At 34.7% G+C, this 20,892-nt stretch overlaps 1 protein-coding gene across 2 annotated transcripts in view; it reads right to left on the bottom strand.

The window, feature by feature from the left end:
* The window catches only part of LOC113073041 (protein FAM19A5-like), a 169,216-nt gene extending 155,023 nt beyond the window's left edge, over positions 1-14,193 (bottom strand). For both annotated transcript variants that reach the window (XM_026245912.1, XM_026245915.1), the window contains exon 1: positions 13,303-14,193. In XM_026245912.1, the coding sequence (XP_026101697.1) occupies positions 13,303-13,414 (112 nt within the window). In that variant the 5' untranslated portion in view covers positions 13,415-14,193. The remainder of the gene's footprint in view (positions 1-13,302) is intronic.
* Positions 14,194-20,892: the final 6,699 nt, after the last annotated feature.

Below are 20,892 nucleotides of genomic sequence, written 5' to 3'. Positions count from 1 at the left end.
AACACACTTATCTCTGCTTCCTTCAAGCATAGCTGACATTTATTTATTTATTTGCATTTGTGCTCCTGCAAAGGACTTTGTTTTTAAATGTGTGGTAGGCATGCTTTCTCGTATTATGGTAATTACAAAAAAAGTCATTCTGTGGCAGTTATTAACCCCTGAAATTCTATTTCACGTTTTCTTTCAACACTCATTATTTTGCGATATTGCCTTAACATATCACGCTGGGCCACGGTCGCAAAGTGCTCCACCGTCCTGCTCATAAAATTCTAAAACAGTGCAGATGGATTTGTTAATTACCACTTCTACATCAATCTTCTTCTGTGGGAAGAATTAGCAAGGAATAGCATCCATATTCTGATCTCCCCATGACTTAAACAGATTATGAAAGATGTCAAAACAGCCCCATTAATATTAATGAACACCAGCTCTAATTTAACAGTGTGGTTGAGTAGTTTACGCTCTAGCATGTACATGTTGTACGTCAATCAACATTGTAAAAATGTATATGAAAATATAAACATACATCATACATATATCTCAGTGTAATTGTTTACTTTTCTCATTCTTGACTTTTCTAGTTCTGCAATGTCACAAATGTTAGTTAAAAGCAAATATTACTGTATTCCATGTCTCAATTACTGTGAGCTCATAAAAGCTGCATGCTTAATAAATGTACATACGTTATAAAAATGCTTAAATAATTCAATTGTAGAATGCCACAGGTCAGAGCATGTCAGCTTCATTTTACGTCAACTATCAGTTACAAATGGTGACAAATACTAGCATTCTTAAAGATATTTTTGTATTCTTTGTTGGATCTTTATGTGTGTGTGTGTGTGTGTGTGTGTGTGTGTGTGTGTGTGTGTGTGTGTGCAAAGGGTATGTAAACTTGTGAGCAGAATTGTGTTTTAGTTTTCGAAAACAGTAGCCTAGAATCTCTATAAGGGTGACTTTAATTATTCACAAATAGTGCTACAATGTTACATTACTAAGCACTGAAATATTATAAGGCTGAAGAAAATTTAAATAAGCAGTCACGTGTAAAGCATGGCCTCCAGACCTGTGCTAGAGCTCTATGAAATCCAACCAGTGTCTGACTACTGACATTGACAAATTAAGTAATTAAATTTATGCAATCTTTGTGCATGGTTAGCCTTTGGATGCTGCCAATGAATGCAAAAACTCTGGAGCGGGCTAGTTGAGATATTAGATTTCTTCTGAACTGACAAATCATGGTCCCACCATATGCATATTTAAATTAAGATAACAGAAGATTTCAATGCACACTGGCTGTCAAGCTGTTGGAATCACTTCTATAAAGAAAAATACGCACATTGTTTACAGTGGCAAGAATATTAGTTTCATATAGCACAACCTACCGAACAGTTCATAAAAAGTGTATGAGATAAATCAGATTGAGGTCGTTTAGCACGGAGTAAATTCAGTTTGTCCTACAGATATGAATAATAGCTCAAATTTTGTGTTGAGAAGAAGTATTTTTTAAGCAGCTGGACTGATGATTTTCACTTGGCAGATGGATATGAAAACTCTGACAACGCTTTAAACAGCTATTTAAAGTTTTGTGACTTCTGAAAGTTGCAGCACAAAAGCAAGGTTTGAAACAGAATATATTAAGGAACACATTAATTTTCCTTCCAGCATCGTATAACATGTTTTAACAAGATCGGTTGTTATAATGTAATGACTACTGCAACCCCCAAGTGCCCCTCGTATAATTCACATGCATGGCAGTGATACAATAGAATCTTTTACACAGCAGTGCTCAGAGGAGGGTGGAAAGAGACAGTCTTAGCCTCGGGAAGCTAGAAATGAGGCTTAACAAAGTCATGTCTTGTGAGCATGAATGTATGCTGGAATTACACAGCTTCAGTTGAACAAATATCTCTGGGGTTCATTTCCGCTATTGCTAGGGGTTGCCAGCCCTCGTATAATAGAGAGTCCCATATTTAAGAAAACAGAAATGTGTTCTACTTGTCCCTGTTTTTGTGTCTTAATACTGTGGATGATACATTATTAAATTGCTTCTGAATTAGATTCATGAACTGTAAAAATGTAAAATGACCAAATAGTAAGAAAAGCAAATGTTGTAATAGGGTTCTGAAATCTAGACACCTAACATTGGCTATTTAAATGGCAACTCTTGACAACAGGATTAGGGAAGATGAAGGCAAGGCAGCCACTATTCAGGCCTGTTTACACCAAGACAGATATTTGCCGCTGAATTTGGCCAAGGACCGCTCTGGAGAGATTACCACACACTAGGCTCACGGGGAAAAAAACTGTAGAGGTAAGCCAAACAGATTTAGAATTTTGGCTTTTGCCACATTCAGAGTGTGTGCGGTCTGTGGGCGTGATGTCCGAGGCTGAGACTACATTCTGTTTGTCTGTTTTTATATTTATTTTTTGGTCTGTACGGACAAAACAAATGCCAAACATTCATGCTGGTCAAAACATGCCTTTATTCAGTCCACCTTGAGTCAGTTTCTTGTGCAATTTGCTGATGAAACTTTTTCACTCTTCATTGTTTGGTATTTTAATTAAAAAGACTAACACAGAGATAACTTTAAAGTTGAACTGTAATGTGTCCATCTTTAATTATTTATGTATTGTCTCATTTAGTGTAACTGAATATGAGTGTGTTAGATCACATTAAAATTCCTATATTTCTATAACAGATGGCAATATGCCACTGAGCTAAAAACACTTGCTGCAGCTCTAACACTCTTCACATAGTATTAGTACACTCTCTCCTATCTTAACTCTTCGCGCTAATATACTTCCTGACATGTCTTCTCTTCTCTTCTAATGGGGTCTATCTTGTGTCTATGTTGGTGACTGTAGTTTGATTTCGCCTGGCTGATGGCATCCATCACAGTCCATTTTGAGTGTTGTGCAAAAGTAGTTCCTCTGGCTCAGTGGTAGAGCATTGCGTTAGGTCACAGGTTCAATTCCCAGGGAACACACATAATGATAAAAAATGTATATCCTGAATGCACTGTAAGTCACTTTGGATAAAAGCGTCTGCTAAATGCATAAATGTAAATGTAAAATGCATAAATGTGCATCACACACTTCCATCACTCTGCTTTTGACACTGACCATGGGCCCGATCCTTACTAGATATTCTTGCTCCGTTTCAAAGAGTTTAATACTTACTGTAGGCAGTGTTTTAAGCCATCATAATATATTTATAGATGCAAGAACTGTTAATATAATTTATAATAATATAATTTAATATAATTTAAATATAAACAATTTTTTTTTTAAATGACTTTCTTTATTGCCAGCATCAAATGTATCATTTGTGATCCAGACGAACCAAGAATGCATCAACAATAAATTCAGTTTAGTTTATTCAATAATATGAAATATTAAATAGAAATAATTTGATTCTAAATGAAATGCCCAATAGTTGCATGTGCAATGACATTAGAAACATGCTTCTGTCAAATTCTATTGATAACAACTATGTGTCTAAATGTCAGGCCCTGTCCCATACACAACCTCACTCCTCCCGGTCCTCCTCTGAGTTTACACTTCACCACATCGACTGCTAGATTGGTTATTAGTCTGCTGTGAAGTCTTCAGTGAAAGCTTCGGGAAAAGGGTTCATCAAGGGTGCATGGCAGCTACAATAGAGGTACTCTTGAGTATGCCACTGAAGCCTAAAATGACAAATTGGACACCTTAGGATCTTGTGGACCACCAGACCATGAATTCATATCAAGTGTGCCATTTGGGATTGGGCCTTTGTCGAGCCATTTTTACCAACACAAGTTAGAACAGCTAGATGGTACCATAATGTCACTGTTACATAAAACTTCATGAAGACTGTATCATATATCAAAATAATATAAAAAATCTATCTATCTATCTATCTATCTATCTATCTATCTATCTATCTATCTATCTATCTATCTATCTATCTATCTATCTATCTATCTATCTATCTATCTATCTATCTATCTATCTATCTATCTATCTGCAGTGTTGGGGAAGCTACTCTGAAACTATAGCTTGACCAAAGAGTAGGGGAATTCAGTTTGATTGGGAAAATTTTCAAAGCAATTTAAATGACAAAAAGGATCCCAAACTCCCAATCATTTGATTTTGTAAACAAGCAATAATGAAGTACCATATAGTTAAGTAGTTATTTTAGTTATATTAGTATATTGGGTAACACTTTAGAATAAGGTTCCATTAGTTAATGTTAGTTAACTACTTTCGTTAACATGAACTAAGCAAGAACAATCCTTCTACAGCATTTATAAGTCTTAGTTCATGTTCATTTCAACATTTACTAATGCATTATTTAAATCAAAAGTTGTGCTTGTTAACATTAGTTAATGCACTGTGAATTACCATGAACTAACAATGAATAACTGTATTTTCATCAACTAACATTAATATATACATAATATATATATATATACATAATATATATATATATATATATATATATATATATATATATATATATATATATATATATATATATATATATATATATATATATATATATATATGTATGTATGTATGTATGTATGTATGTATATAGTGTGCGTTTGTGTGTGTGTGCGTACTTAAAGAAACAAAGTCTTCAGAGTATGAAAATAGACATAGTGGCAGGATTACTTGAGTCTACACTTGCTAGATGGATGTAGAACAAATGCAGTTGATTCTTAGTCAACAAACTGTACAGTAGGCTGCTGTTTGTTGTGATATAGGCTTTCATAAAAAAGTTATATGACAGTAACAAACCCTGTAACTCCGATGATGATGGGCTTTGAATGTGTAATCATGTTGTTTGTAGTATGTAAATGTTGCTAATTAGTAATCACTGAATGCTTCAAGTAATGATCAATGACACAATTCTCCACTGAGACGTGTTGCACACTAATCTAGAGTATGGAAATCCATGCACAACTGCTGATAAATGTTGAATTTTAGAATTATATATATATATTAAATTATATTTATGCATTTAGCAGAAGCTTTTATCCAAAGCGACTTACAGTTCGTTCAGGCTATCAGTTTTTACCTATCATATATATATATATATATATATATATATATATATATATATATATATATATATATATATATATATTAATACTATGAAATGTGTATTTTATCATTGTATGGTATCCTCATTATCATCATCATCATCATGCACAATCCTTGTGCAAAGCAATAAAGCCAAGCTTCACAGTAGGTTGTTTACAGTTGCCAAGAATGCTGCAACCTTGAGCAACAATACAAAACTGTGATGAGATCACAAGTGTCTGTATATTATTAGACATCAATGCAATATTGCCATCTGTCATTCTTACTGTATTTCCCAGTATTGTTACGTGCATAGGCTTGCATCTTATGTTCAAAGATTTTCTTAAACTGAATGTCAGATATGTCAAAATACTGTCACTGTGATCTTACTACATCCCATTCATATACAGTAGCAATTTGTGAACCATCAAGCCAGGAAAGATTTTGAATCATGTTTCCGAGATGTCTTGTCAGGCTCAACCATGCATCACAGTCTGGCAGCCTGTTAAGGTTTTGGCAAAAGAAACATTTGCATGATTGAATGCAATTGACTTCCACACAGTTACCTCTTCCCTAACATGCATTTGTTGAGACAGTGCCTTTTCTTCAGACAAGTAAGTACCTATATGACTTCAAGAAAAATCCACCAGCCTTTTTATAACATTTGCATTTTTTCTCCATTTTGTCCTGAAGTCTTTTCTGACTGTTGGAAGTCATTATTTTTATTTTTATTTTCAGCAAATGGTCAGTGTTATCAGGATGTTGTTTGCCTTAGGACGTCAAACAAAATATTATATGAGCAGATTTCACCTTTAAAACTCAGATTAAAAAAAAAAAAAAAAAAAAAAAAAATATATATATATATATATATATATATATATATATATATATATATATATATATATATATATATATATATATATATATATATATATATATATATATAATTTTGGTAAAAGACTTATGAACTCACAAACTTAAGGTATGTGGTAAGCCTTGTTATATATATTTTATTTTTTTATTTTTTTTTTTTACCTTAAATGACGTATTATGTTATATGAAACGTTAAAAAAGGTGAATAGGTTGCCTGTACAGCTTTTAAAAAAGTAATGGGACAATAGAGTATACCTTATTTGTAAAAAGTTAAATTAGTGTAACATGTTATTCCCATGTCTGTTTATAGCGGAGCGGCACATTTTTATCCATCTGTTTCAGTCTTACTATCTGCTTCTTTCTCTTCCTTCTTTTTTATCTTTCATCCACTTCTCAACCGTGTTTCCACCCCAGACATTTCCTGTCACAGCCCGTGAGCGACCACGCGTTGATGGAGCCCTCCAGGAATTCAAAACGCCAGGGTGGCATTTTCTTTCAAGCAATTGGTTTCCTCAATAATAAAGAAGTGGAGTCATTTTAACAGCACGCTGCAAGTATGTTAGTAGTCTTTCCTGTCTTTCAATGCCCCTAAAGCAGTGTGTGTGTGTGTGTGTGTGTGTGTTTGGGGTTACAACTGATCATTAAAATTCACACCCTCATCGTTACATCAACCAAAAATGGAACCAGATTGTTAGCAGTGTGCACGTCCCCTTAAATGAAGAAGACCCTTGTGTGAAATGTCAAAAGTGATGTTTTATGCATGCTACTGTGCCTATTAAAACTAATACCAAATTTAAATTAATTTATGGTTTAACAAACAGATTTAAACAGCAATTAGTGATCAAATTTATGACAGCCTGGAGGACACGTCAGGCAACCGGGGCAAGTTATTAATAAACACTAAGCATTCATTCATTCATTCATTCATATGAACCAGTACTGTACCATCACGTCAGAAAAGTTTTCTGCTAGCCATCAAATCTTTGATTTTCCACAGACTGTTTTATATAGATTTTTCTGAAGATCCAGCTATTTAAAAAAAAAAAAAAAAAAAAAAAAAAAAAACACTTTTATGATAATTACAACCTTCATTACATCTGTAATGTTAAGTACCGTAAGTTAAAAGTGAACAATGCAAGTGAAAACATTCTCTGTTATCCGGTCAAATAAGCAGACTGTAACTAACTACTGTATAGTATCCAACACAGTAAATGTGAAAACAAATAGATTAATTTCAAGAAACCATACTCTGTAGCAAGGCCGGCCCAGGCTCTGTTGGTGCCCTAGGCGAGATTTTTTATTTTTCTAAACTTTACTATAACATAACGTAACGTAACATAACAACATAACATAACATAACATAACATAACATAACATAACATAACATAACATAACATAACATAACATAACTACTAATAAGTATTAACTAGGGCCGGGACTTTAACGCGTTAATTGAGATTAATTAATTACACACAAAATAACGCGTTAACTAAGATTAATTAATTACAGAAAAAAAAATTCCCGCATTTTTAATAACTTATTTTTGCACCGCGGAACGTTTCTCACTGGATGAGTTTGGCGGACCGATTATACTGAAGCACCAACTAGCGTTCGCAAATCACCGCAGGCGCAGCACATCCAGCCTCAAGTATCACCTAAACGCAAAACATATAGCAGCTAGCGTGGACTTTACACTTTATGTTGAACTGTGTATTATTGTGTTGGTGCAACTGGCAGTTTGTGTTGAACTCTTTATTGTTTTGGCCAAGGTTATTGAGAATTGGACTTAGTATGTTATGGCCTCTGAAGCAACAGAGAGATGTTTTCTAATAGTCAGGGTTTCCAGTGTTCTGAATGTAATTGACAGTATTGTGTTTTACTTTAAAAAAAAAAAAACACACCTTACAGAAGGTTCCAGCACCTATAAGCTTCCTGAATTTCTGAATCTACTATTGTACTATTTCTAAATTGTTTCTAAATATGCTATTGCTACACTTAATGGCAAAAATTGCACTGGTCTGCTAGACTTGGTTGAACAAAAATAAACAATATTTTGTTGCTTAAGCTTATGTATTCAGTCATTATTCAATGGTATACTATAAATCCATGTGAAAAAAAAAGACTTCTCACTGTTCTCAGGTCAAATATTTATATGCGATTAAAATGCGATTAATTTCGATTAATTAATTACAAAGCCTCTAATTAATTAGATTAATTTTTTAATCGAGCCCCGGCCCTAGTATTAACATAAGTAGTAAATAAATTATGATAATAAATAAAATGGAGATGTTGAAGTGCCTTAAGCATAAATGTATTTTATGAGTGAATTTGTTAAAATAGCCTATTGAAGGGACCAGACATGAGCTACTCCCACAACTATGCCTACAGTGACAAGTACTAATTATAACATAGGGAAATATGAGCAATACGAAATGCCTAAAATAGTCTAACAGACAACAAAGGCAACACAATAAAGGCTACATTTTGTAGTATATTTGTACATGTTAGCCACCTAGCTGGTTAGTCTAATTAGCATAAATACTTTTAATTTTGTCCATACAGTGGAAAATGACAGACTTAAACTTAATTATTTAATTTCATGAATGCTAGATTATAGTCCTTATCATGGTCTTTTTCAAAAGACACTTAGAAATTTTTTGGTGAACTAAAAGCAAGCAGTAATGTTTAGGGTTAGAGCTAAACCCGGTAGGAAAGTGGATCTCACGAGCCAGATTTAGAATGACTGCTCTATATTGATTTTTTTTTTATGCTCCTCATTTTTTATTTTTTGTCACTTCCTGCCTTCTGCCACTTAATGTTTTATTTTTATTTTATTATTATTATTATTCTTTAAGAGCACATAAATGGCAAAAACATTTTAATTAATGCATTATGGTGATGTATTATATTTACATAATGATGCAGAAAGTGTTTAAAATTAAAAAAACATGTTATCAAGTCTTAGGACTTTTCTTTGATGTCAGCTTTATTTTATACTAACATTATGTTAATCAGTTTGATGATCGATCAGTACTAAAATGATGTTAATTGTCAGAAATTCTTTTGCGTAATATATTTGGCTAGGAGCACACAATGGTAATGTTGTGCCCTAGGCCACTACCTATGCCGCATATGCCACGGGTCGGACCTGCTCAGTGGTATGATACAGCTCCAGTATGATATAGTTCCAGTCGTTCAACAATGCTTATCAAAATTTAAATGTGTTACATGCATTTTAACTTTGCAAAGATCCCTGCACAAAAGTGACGACTATGGACAAAAAACCTTGTAAGTCCTTGGAGCTGATAAAATATTCATCCATAAAGATGCCTTCATTTCTGTAAGAGTTTCATGATGTGCTTACTAGGCCAGTATGGAATCTTGACAACTCCACAAGCCCACGTCTTTACCCTTTGATGCGGACAGTGGTGAAATTGCTCAAGCAGTGGAAAAGGCCATCGGGTAGCTTTTAAATAGCCAGGAACATTATAATGACTAAATGCTTATTGTACCATATAATACACTATTACTTTCTTTCTTTTTTTTTTTTTTTTTTTGCTTTACAACCAAAACCTTCAGCATTATGATCAAATTGGAGTCTTAAATTACCAAAAATGGCTTCTGTTTACACCCTTAATGGTTTTGATAATGACCACAGACTGAGAGTGTTGAATTTGTGCATTTGTGAATTTTAGAGCAATGTGTCAGACTACATGAGCTGTTACCATGGGGGATGTGTGAATGTGCCGCATTGCATTGTGGGATGCTTTCAGTGGGCGGGGCTATGGCAATGCGGGTCGGGCCTGTAGCAGGTATGATTCATCAGGGCACATAATTGACCCTGTGGGAGGTGTGATGGAGGAGGAGACTTTGGTGGGCTCATCTCTTTTTTTTCTGCTCTCCGTTTTTGTTTCCTGTTTTCCTGTGTTAGCTTGCTTTCTATTAGTATTTCTTCTTCTTCGTCATCTTTTTTTAAATTATTTATTTAATTTATTGTTAGCACACACACTAACACACTCATAAACTCGAAGCACCATATGCTTTCAGCACCATCTGATTTTAAGGATGGTCAGGCTGTCAGAGCATTTGCAGAAATGCACAATTATATATAATATAATTAAACATTATTTATATATATATATATATATATATATATATATATATATATATATATAAGGTGTATATGAAATATTGTATAAATATAACATTTACATTTAATAATTTAGAAGACAATTTTAGCAAAAAGCGACTTACAAATGAGGAAAACAGAAGATATATATATCCATTTTAATTAACTGATTAAATTAATTTAACTAAAAACGTGTTTTCTTTACCATGAAAGTGAAAAGATGAAAACTACTATTTTCTGTTTCAAACTTTCACATAGCATTTTTAGGTTATAATAACATTAAAATCTCAAATCCAGATTTTGATTTTCAAAGATTTATTATAAAAGTTTTCCCAAAATGCAATAAATCCATTGAATATTTTTTTTTCTGTTAAAAATACATAAAGTAAGTTGATCCACATATGACACCCTCTTCATCAAAACTAATCTTATAAATAGCTCACGTTTCTTCCCCAACGCAGAAACCACCACAGGTTCATCAATGCTGTCAAAGGAAACCTTTTTTTTTTTTTTTTTTTTTTTTTTTTACTGCTTTCAGTAAATGTTTACAATGCGTGGAATGGTGCGCTGTGATTGACTGAGCGGATGTATCGCATTCGTAGAGAAGGGAGGTTTGTAAAGTTAGGAAGAAAACTGAATAACACGGCGGATATCGCATTTTGCGTAGAATACATTAATGATTTTGGCGATAATATATACACGCACACACACACACACACATTTAAAGGAAACAAGTAGATGGGATAGAAAAGAATATGGAAAGCATAGTTTTGTATTTTTTTTAGATAAACAAGAAGTTAGAAAAAAATGTGATTGCAAATGTAGAGTCTTGTATAATATTACAAATAGCAGTATAAATAAAGCTCAATATAAATATTTCATACTGTAGTTGTACTTAGAATATGATGATGATGATGATGATGATGATGATGATGATTAGTAGCTACTACTCTCATTAACAACTTGCATCACTATGTATCAAATAATTCATTGTTAATACAGGTTATCAGGGTATTAAGTAAGAGTCGTCCTCTTTCCTTTATTTATTTTTTTTTTTTTACACCTTTTGGAACACAAGTTAAAACAATGCATATGTGGCTCTAACAAAGAAGAAAAGTGTGTCGAGTAGCATCCAGAGGAGGGAGCCAGCGGACAGAACAAACCCCTCTCCATATCATTCATTAAACTGTCATTACAAACAGACTTTGTCATCATATAGTGCTTGATATTAATTTGTATAGCTGCAGTACAACATGCGTACCATTCTGCTATTGCTAAGCTAAGCTAACCACATATTTCCCCTCTCTGTTGCTTTCTGAAACAAACACAATCTTCTGTACAAGGATGACATTTGTAGCGGATACTTTGAAGATATTTTGCTGTGAGATGCTAATATAAAGAGGCAGCGGCTGCATGACTCACTAGTGGGAATGCAGACCTAATTTCGGTTGTGTTTGTGCATTCAAGGCTCGCTATAAATAAACAAATCAACCAACAGAACTTGGTTTGTGTCCCTGCGTTTATGTTTTCAATCTCCTCTGCGAGTAATACCAGCTCGAGCTGTGAGATGCCAGTCTGGGGTCTTGACAGCAACTCAGACATAGATGTCGTGCGGTGGGCAGCCCATCTAGATGAAGATTAATATCACAGACAACAAGCAGGTCGGGGCAGAGCTGCAGAAGCTGATTTGCTCAGATAGACAGAGAGAAACAAAGCCACCCCCCCCCCAACACACACACACACACACACACACACACACACATAAAAAAATATAATAATAAATAAATAAATAAAATAATAGACTGCTAACCACAACAAGCATCTAAAACATTGACTGTAGCCAAACAGAGAATAAATCATGCTATCACAGGAGATCAATTGAGTTAATGCAGAAATATCTATGCACATATTTACATGTTTATCAGCTCAGAAGAGAACTGCAGGTACAGTGGCACAGGTTAAACATCCTCTCAGATATAGTTCACCCAGCCAAACCTGGGACAGAAAATAAATTCTACAATTCTAGACATACAATTCAGATGTGTGACTGTCTGCTTTTGCATTTAATATATATATATATATATATATATATATATATATATATATATATATATATATATATATATATATATATATATATATATATATTAAATGCAAAAGCAGACAGTCACACACACACACACATATATATATATATATATATATATATATATATATATATATATATATATGTGTGTGTGTGTGACTGTCTGCTTTTTTTTTTTTTTTCTGGTGCAGTCATGTGGACTTCTACCAAATTATTAACTACAGAAAAAATAAGAATGAAACCTGTCCTAAGTGAGTCAAAGTTTTCAATAAAAAGACACCATCTCAGCAAAAGTAATAAATCACCTGAGCTTTTAATTGACTCAGAACAGATAACGTAGATAAACTAAATTGGTTTCACATAACAGTTTTGTTACTAATGTGAAAATGGTCTGAATACATCCTAATTTTGCAACTATTTGTAGTACTTAAGTGGTCTCAGATGGAAGGTCATTTTTTTTTTACTTTAGAATTTAAGGTCTGTAAAAAAATTTAAAACAATTGTAAGATTTTAAATACCTTGTTATAGATTGTAGAAAAGATTGTAATAGTGAAGTGTATATACACGACTTCCCTTGCCCTTGTGTGTTCAGGTTACAATATACTGTATGTATAAACACCATGGACAGACCTGATTTTGCTGGGAGGTTTCAAGATATCAATCATGTCTGTGCGCTTACGAGAGGGGTTGTGTGAGTTTGCCTTTGCATGTCTCTGTGTTTGAATAAAGCATTTATGACTGCTTGTGGATTTATTTATTTATTAAATCTTGTCCTTGCAATCGGATGAAGCGATCTCTTTCTTTCTTCTTCTTCTTCTTCTTATTCTTCTTCTTCATTTTAGTAATGTCTGTTAAGTTCAATACTGCACCATATTATAATAAGATCCAGCAGGTATGTTTCTAGATCATAAATACACGTTCCCTGCCCTTGAGTAGCAAGTGAAATATATATGTGCGGTCATGTCTAGGATATGCTTTGGCAATTCCGTTTTCATGAGCTCTGGAGGATCCATGATTTTGTTTGTAGGTGTGTATATGTGAGTGAGTGACACGACAGACACTATACGTTATCCTTAAGGTCACATCAAAGAAGTGTTACACATCCTTTACACACGCAGAAGCATCGCACACACCGCAAACTCACCGCAGTATACGATGAGAAGCGCCGTCAACAGCAGCACAGCCCAGAAAGTTGTCGACATCCTCGGCCAGTTAATCGCATCCTTACGCTTAATCGATCTGACCGCCGGAGCCATGGAAACGCGTGTCGTGAAATCGGCGATAAATTCAGCGTTACAAACCCTCCCGTCCTCTGAGGAAACGTCTTTCTCCACGAGTGATTCTTAAAAAAGACATTTTGAAAACGGACCGCTCATTTCCAAATCCCCTCAGTAGTCTTTAAGTCCGGTAAATCGAAAATAAAGTCTCTAGTTGATGCGTGATCGAGTCAGTGTATCCTGGGAAACGGATAATCCAAAAACAGGAGCGTGAATTCAGATTTTATCATGAATATTAAACTGTCCGCTGCACAGTGTCCGCCACGTCAAAGCTCTGTACATAAAAAGGAAAATATACTTAGTAAAGATTAAATTATTTACGTCGAAACGCCGTGAGAACTAGCTGAAGAACTGCTCAGTTGGTCTGTGAGGACGTGTTTGATTTCTCTCAGACTCCTAGAGAAAAGATCCCATATCAAAGCGTCTGGATTTGACAAAATATTCGCTAAGAATGGATCGATGTCCCGATCAAGAGACGACGAGGAACATAAAGACCTGTGAGCAGATGAAATGGAAAGATCTAGAGAGCTCTGAAGCTGCGCAGACCTACATGAAGTGAAACTTCGTGCCGCCTCAACTTTTACTTACACGGCATACGAGCGACGACGCGAAAAACCACAACACTCCCGTTTTATTTCAGGAACCTGTTTAATCTGGCATTGCAGACATCGTCCTTGATTACAACTGGAACGTTCTCCGTTTGACGCGTCAAGCTGGAGGGCAGACGTTTAAACGGTGTTTTAATTTGGCTTTCATATTATTTTACCCCACCACATTTTTCCCCCTTTATCTTTTATTTCATGCATCAGTCTCGTATGCTGCAATTCGTGACGAATAGCTAAAATGTTTTACACTTGGGTGCGTGTGCGTGCGTGCATGCGTATGTTTAAATACAACTTAAAATAAATAAATAAATAAATAAATAAATGTCTGCAAAAACTCAGAGCAGAGGATATCGTCTGGGAACCTTTCAGCACCAAAGGTCTGGATAGCTCCCACTCACACTATTGTCTTAATAAAGTGGCCGTATTAGGGATCTTAGTCATTATTAATGCCATTCTATACATAGAGAGAGAGAAATAGATATGTCTACCTGATCTGACATTTAAAACTAGTTAATAGCAATACTAATAGTTGTAATTGGTAAAACACATTTAAGTACTTTGTTTTCTCAATTCCCCTCTAGGGATTAAAAAATAAATAAAAAATAAAAAATAAAATTCATCTTATTCTATATCAGAGGTTATTTCTTGATGGTACCACACTAAATATTTTACAGTGTTTATTCAGACTTGGAGTAATAGCAAGTGTGACAGTATTTTAAATTACAGTAAGTTGATAGATAGATAGATAGATAGATAGATAGATAGATAGATAGATAGATAGATAGATAGATGTACATCATAAAAGTTATAACCCACATTATTGTTATTATTATTATTATTATTATTATTATTATTATTATTATTATTATTATTATTATTATTATTCACATTTAAGAGCCATCTGTACCTTACTTACCCCCTCTCCCTCTGTTTTAAAATATGATATGACAGTACGTCATTAATTCTTTGTGGGAAAAAAATGGTGTCAAACAAATTAAAACATTCAACAGGTTTCAGATAAGACAAAGCTAGTGTAGAATTACAAAAGCGGGAGCTGTTCACATTGTGTGGTGCTGAAACCTGTATATACAGTTTCTCATAGAACCATTACTACACACATTTTTCTTGCCATGAAAATGGGCGTGGTCATTTGTAAATTCTATAGGTCTAGCTTTTGGTCTCATCTTCATCCAGCTATATAGCTGTATAAAACAGTTTGTTTTGGTGCTTGATATTGGAAATCGGTGTGTCTTACCATATTATTTTAATGTATTATCTTAATTATGAACACACTGGTTTGTAGTGCAAAGAGTTTTACCATTTACTGCACACTGCTGTTCTTATCATTATTTTCCTATACTGACTAATGAATCAGAAATCTCGCCCATAGACTTCCACATTTAAGAAAATGGTGGAAAATCATTCGTATGAGTGTGTTATGTGTGTTATCATAATGTTCTATCATTCTACATACAACTCGCATATCTTGGGGAAGCCAGTGTGATTTTCTTTCCTAACTACTCTGATTGGAGCTGACATTTAATTACAAACTTTAGATTTAAAAGAACTTTGGAGGAAATAAGATGTCTATTTCAATATTAGAATTTCAAATTTTACTCACAACATTGGAGTCTCTGTGACCATAAACATGACTTCAATATCAATATCAAAAAGCGAAACTATTTATTTTGCTTTGTATTATTGCAAAATAATAATAATTGTAAGAGTAGCCACTGAAACTTTCTCAAAGAGATTAGTTTATTAGTGGAGACATCAACCAGATTTAGAAATGCCACATGACTTTGCAGGTTCTTTGAGGTGTTTCACCTTTCCCCTGTCTCTTCCAAGAGTGACATTCCATTCCCCTATGTCCCTTTCAGGAGTCTGCACTGCTCTGTCTCTCTCTGGTGCAGTGCACTACTTAGCAGGAACGCCTCTTTATGTAGTCACTTGTGATAGACTGAGCATTGACCTTTCACATCACTCTTCTTTTGATCTTTCCACACTCTGCTTCCCCTGTATCAGAATGGAGATTTGTCTTTGAACTCCAGCATGGAGTCTTTCCTTCTGTGTCTTTTCTCTTTTATTTACTTTATTTTTCCCAATGACAAATACACAAAGCCACACTGATAGCAAAGAGAGCTTATTATCAATGGGCAATTAAAGTTACAGTTTACTATAAAAATGAAAACTGTCATGATTTAATCACCTTCATGTTATTACCAATCCTCTATTACTTTCATTGTTACCTGCAACACACAGAGATATGTTTAGAATAATTTTCACATTGGTATTTTTCATAAAAATGAAGAAAGTATTGAGGGTACTTTTAATAATTTTCTAAAAAAAAAAAAAATTGAAACCATTTTAAACAGTTTTCCATGTTGAAACTCAAATGATGAGCAGTAGAGCAGAGAGAGACGTTTTCAAATTACATAGAAAACATTTTTAACAGCCAGTATCACATGCAGGGAACTTTCCTTCTAATATTGTTTTAAACATGAAGAATACAAGTATTCCAATATTTCAGACCCTTTTTAAATATAAATTCTGTTTAGTCAATTTTTAGTTAAATCTTTTAGAGCACACATTTGTAACATATTAACCATACGTATAGCCTTACCTAGAATATCAAAATCAACTGCGAGCAGCTGATGCTTTTCCTATTTGGCGCCTAAACTCTGGAATAACCTACCTAAAATTGTTCCGGTGGCAGACACACTCTTGCAGTTCAAATCTAGATTAAAGACCCATCTCTTTTACCTGGTTTACACATAACATACTAATATGCTTTTAATATCCAAATTCGTTAAAGGATTTTTAGGCTGCATTAATTAGGTAAACCAGAACCGAACCCAACTGAGCCTGGTTTCTCCCAAGGTTTTTTTCTCCATTCTGTCACCGATGGAGTTTTGGTTCCTTGCTGCTGTCACCTCTGGCTTGCTTAGTTGGGGTCACTTCATCTACAGCGATATCGTTGACTTGATTGCAAATAAATGCACAGACACTATTTAACTGAACAGAGATGACATCACTGAATTCAATGATGAACTGCCTTTAACTATCATTTTTTTTATTGACACACTGTTTTCCTAATGCATGTTGTTCAGTTGCTTTGACGCAATATATTTTGTTTAAAGCGCTATATAAATAAAGGTGACTTGAACTCCATCATTGTTTTCCATAACACGAGTAGCATGTTTAGAATGGATACTGAATTCTGCACAAACTTTTAATAAATGTCACTTCTTTAACACTCTAGACCAGTGATCCACTTTCCTGAAGAGTGTGGCTCTAACCCTAATTCCCCACACCTGAGTTTGCTAATCGATGTCTTCAAGATCAGTAGAAAATCACAGGTGGGTTTGTTTGATTAGGGTTGTAGCTAAACTCTGCAGGAAATTGAATCTCGTGAGCCAGATTTGAGGATCACTGCTCTAGATGATAATAATTACCAATGTGATACCTCACAATACTCACTACATGTTCACACTTAAATTGTGCGCATTACATACCTGACAAAAAAGGAAATAATTGTGTTTAAAGACACAGAACAAGGAGTAGCCCTAGGAACTTGCTGAATCTATGCTAAATTTGGCATAAAAGGTTTGACTGACTTAAAAAACAAAACAAAAAAACATAGTAATTATTCCTATATAGTGCTGTGTAATATTGTAGTGGAATAATTACTGACAGTGGTTTTGGATTATGTCAAAAATTTATCTTTCTTTTCAACCATCTTCTCTTCTATCAGTACGCTGGTGGGGGTGGGGGGTGGGTTACCTAAAATTGTTACATCTAAATTAACATTTTTCCTCAAGTCAAAATTTATTTGAATATTGCTGAATCAACAACATACATACTTGAATGTATGACAAGATAAGGTTTAAGATAACAAAATGATCTTTTATGAGTCAAATAGGGGCAGCTGTGGCCTAATGGTTAGAGACTTGGACTAGACACCTGAAGGTCACCGATTCAAGTCTTGGTGCTGGCAGGAGTTGTAGGTGGGAAGAGTGAATGAATAGCACTCTCTTCCACCCTCAATACCTATAGGCACAGAACCCCCTAGTTGCTCCCCAGGCGCTGGATATATATAGCTGCCCACTGCTCCGGGTGTGTGATCATGGTGTGTTCACTTCTCAATGCTGTGTGTGTGCACTTGGATGGGTTAAATGCAAAGCACCAATTCCAAGTATGGGTTCCCATACTTGGTAAACGTCATGACTTTCAAATCAGGAAGAAACAGCTCTTTAATGTAAAGATTTCACATTACCATCTTTTATAGTTTCTTTATTCTTAATGTATGTTTTTAAAAACTGCCCTTTTTTCCCTATTGAAAACCCTGTTTCAATTAAAAATAAAAGAGGTTGCAAACTTTAAGGGGAATCTAAAGAGACATAGATACTTTGTGTATACTTTTTTTTTTTTATTACAGTATGCGGTGATGGTAATTTCTTTCTGTAGTATTTTAATCTCAGAAACAATGGGGCTTGTTCCAAAGGCGAGTGTGAGTTGTGGAAATATGGGATCTCTGCCTGCAGTATAAAATAGCATCGTTATTTCCAGATCTAATGGAAGCATGTTATCAACATTTGACCATGTTCTCTGAGATCTGGTCTGAAATGATACTTTATAACCCAAGATAAATGAGCTGACTTGCAATCTAGCAAGCATGACTTAGGGTACATAGTTCATAGCACACTACCTCTTCTTCACTTGTTACAATTGACAGGCTGGAAGGGGTGGGAAATAAATATCTCTAAAAGATAATACAGTTGAAACACTCTCACACTGGACTAACAAGCAAGTTGGACTACTGATCATTAGTTTTCTGTATTCACTATTATACTATAACATCCATTTATTATTGAATCTTGCCTGCAGCCTTTACATGACTTGGAAATGCAATAATTATTGACTTGTTTACTTGGGTGGAATTCAGACAGTAATTTCAGCAACAGCTCCATTCTGAAAGCCTAAAATATTGCTAGAAACATCCCGCCAAAAGCAAAACAAAATGAGATTTGCCATAACCAGTGAGTGTTTGGATGTTGCAAGCAAGCCAATATTTGCAAACGGGCAACCAAGCATCACTTTCTGATACCAGTCAAAAATCTACACAATTTTGTCTCGTAGTGTGTTTCATTTCACAAGCTGCTAGGTATACATGTGTGCAAATGGCTTTGTTAGAAATATTTGCATTGATTGTTCTCTGGCCAGTAAATGAACAGGCTTCTCAGAAATCATGACAGAAATTCTCTGTATGAACACTATTGTTAATATTGCAGTATTCACTCGAACTTAAAAGCAGATTATTATCACATAATGAAGTCTGTGTCAACAATGACATGACAGAGTGGCTTCCCTCGCAAGAATGTTTTTCTTTTAGAATTATGAAAAAAAAAAAACTTTTAATGGGATCCAGACAATAACAATTATCAGCAGGCAAACTCGCTTTCTTCTGAATATGGTCCCATTAATTGCATTTACGTAATTTCAAATGAAGTATGTCGAATGCTTTTAGTCAACGATTCCCAAACCAATTTGCATGGTAATGAATATATTTCATTGGGATCTGAAATAGTCCCTGGATGTGTTTCTGCTTTGGCTGGGAAATTATGAGCAGGATGTTCATGGGTTTGCAATGATTACAACCTCCTTCATGTATAAGTGGATATGTGTGTAAAACGTTAATTGTATTGCCTTACAAGTACAACACCAGTGCTTCAAGAGCTATAACAAACGAGCCTGATCTCACTGTTTTACTCTACATAGGTATATGTATGTAACACATTTGGATAGATGGTGAAATGAAAGGATGTATTGACATCTGTAGAAATTTAAAGTAAAAAAAAAAAAAAAAAACTTATTAAAAAATTAAATATAAATACATACATGTGTCAAGACAGAGATCTGGGGAAGTGTTCATTCAAGAAAGAGAGAGAGAAAGAAAGAAAGAAAGAAAGACATACTTCTGCTGAGTGAAAAAAAAAAAAAAAAAAATCGGATCAACCAGGACTCTTCCTAGAGCTGGCCTCCTGGCCAAACTGAGCATTTAATGGATAAAGTCTTTGGTTATGTATGGAGGAAAGCAGCCACTGCTCATCACCTGCAGAATATCATCCCGAAAGTAAAGTGTGCTGGTAGCAGACTCATTCTGTGGGACTGCTTTTCATTAGCAGGATAGCATTAATGAAAACCTAGTCCAGAGTATTCAGAACCTCAGATTGGGCAGAGGGTTTATCTTCCAACAAGAAAATGGCCCTAATCACACAGCAAGAGTTGCTTAAAGACAACTCTGTGAATGTCCTTGAGTGGCCCAGCCAGAGCCCGGGCTTGAACCCGATAGAATATTTCTGGAGAATTTAGAAAATGTCTGTCAGCCCCTTTCCTATCTGACAGATGTAATGAGGTGAAGAGGAAAGGAGAAGAAATAAGACTATTTATGCAAAGTGTGTATTTGAGTTTTTCTTTTTTTAATAAATTTGCTTCTTTTTGTTTCTTTTTTCTGTCATGGTGTATGGTATGTATATTGATGTGATTTTTTAATTTTTTTTTAATTTATTTTTTTTCCGTCTATGCATTTATTTGAAATCAAGTCAACGATATCGCTGTAGATGAAGTGACCCCAACTAAGCAAGCCAGAGGTGACAGCGGCAAGGAACCGCAACTCCATCGGTGACAGAATGGAGAAAAAACCTTGGGAGAAACCAGGCTCAGTTGGGGGGCCAGTTCTCCTCTGACCAGACGAAACCAGTAATTCAATTCCAGGCTGCAGCAGAATCATCTGTTTCCTGTGGTCTTGTCCTGGTTGTCCTCTGAGACAAGGTCTTTACAGGGGATCTGTAT

The sequence above is a fragment of the Carassius auratus genome, unplaced genomic scaffold (genome assembly GCF_003368295.1).
Source record: "Carassius auratus strain Wakin unplaced genomic scaffold, ASM336829v1 scaf_tig00011275, whole genome shotgun sequence".
NCBI classification, from domain to species: Eukaryota; Metazoa; Chordata; class Actinopteri; order Cypriniformes; family Cyprinidae; genus Carassius; species Carassius auratus.
The sequence above is the reverse complement of the archived record's forward strand: the minus strand, read 5'-3'. Positions and strand labels throughout refer to the sequence as shown.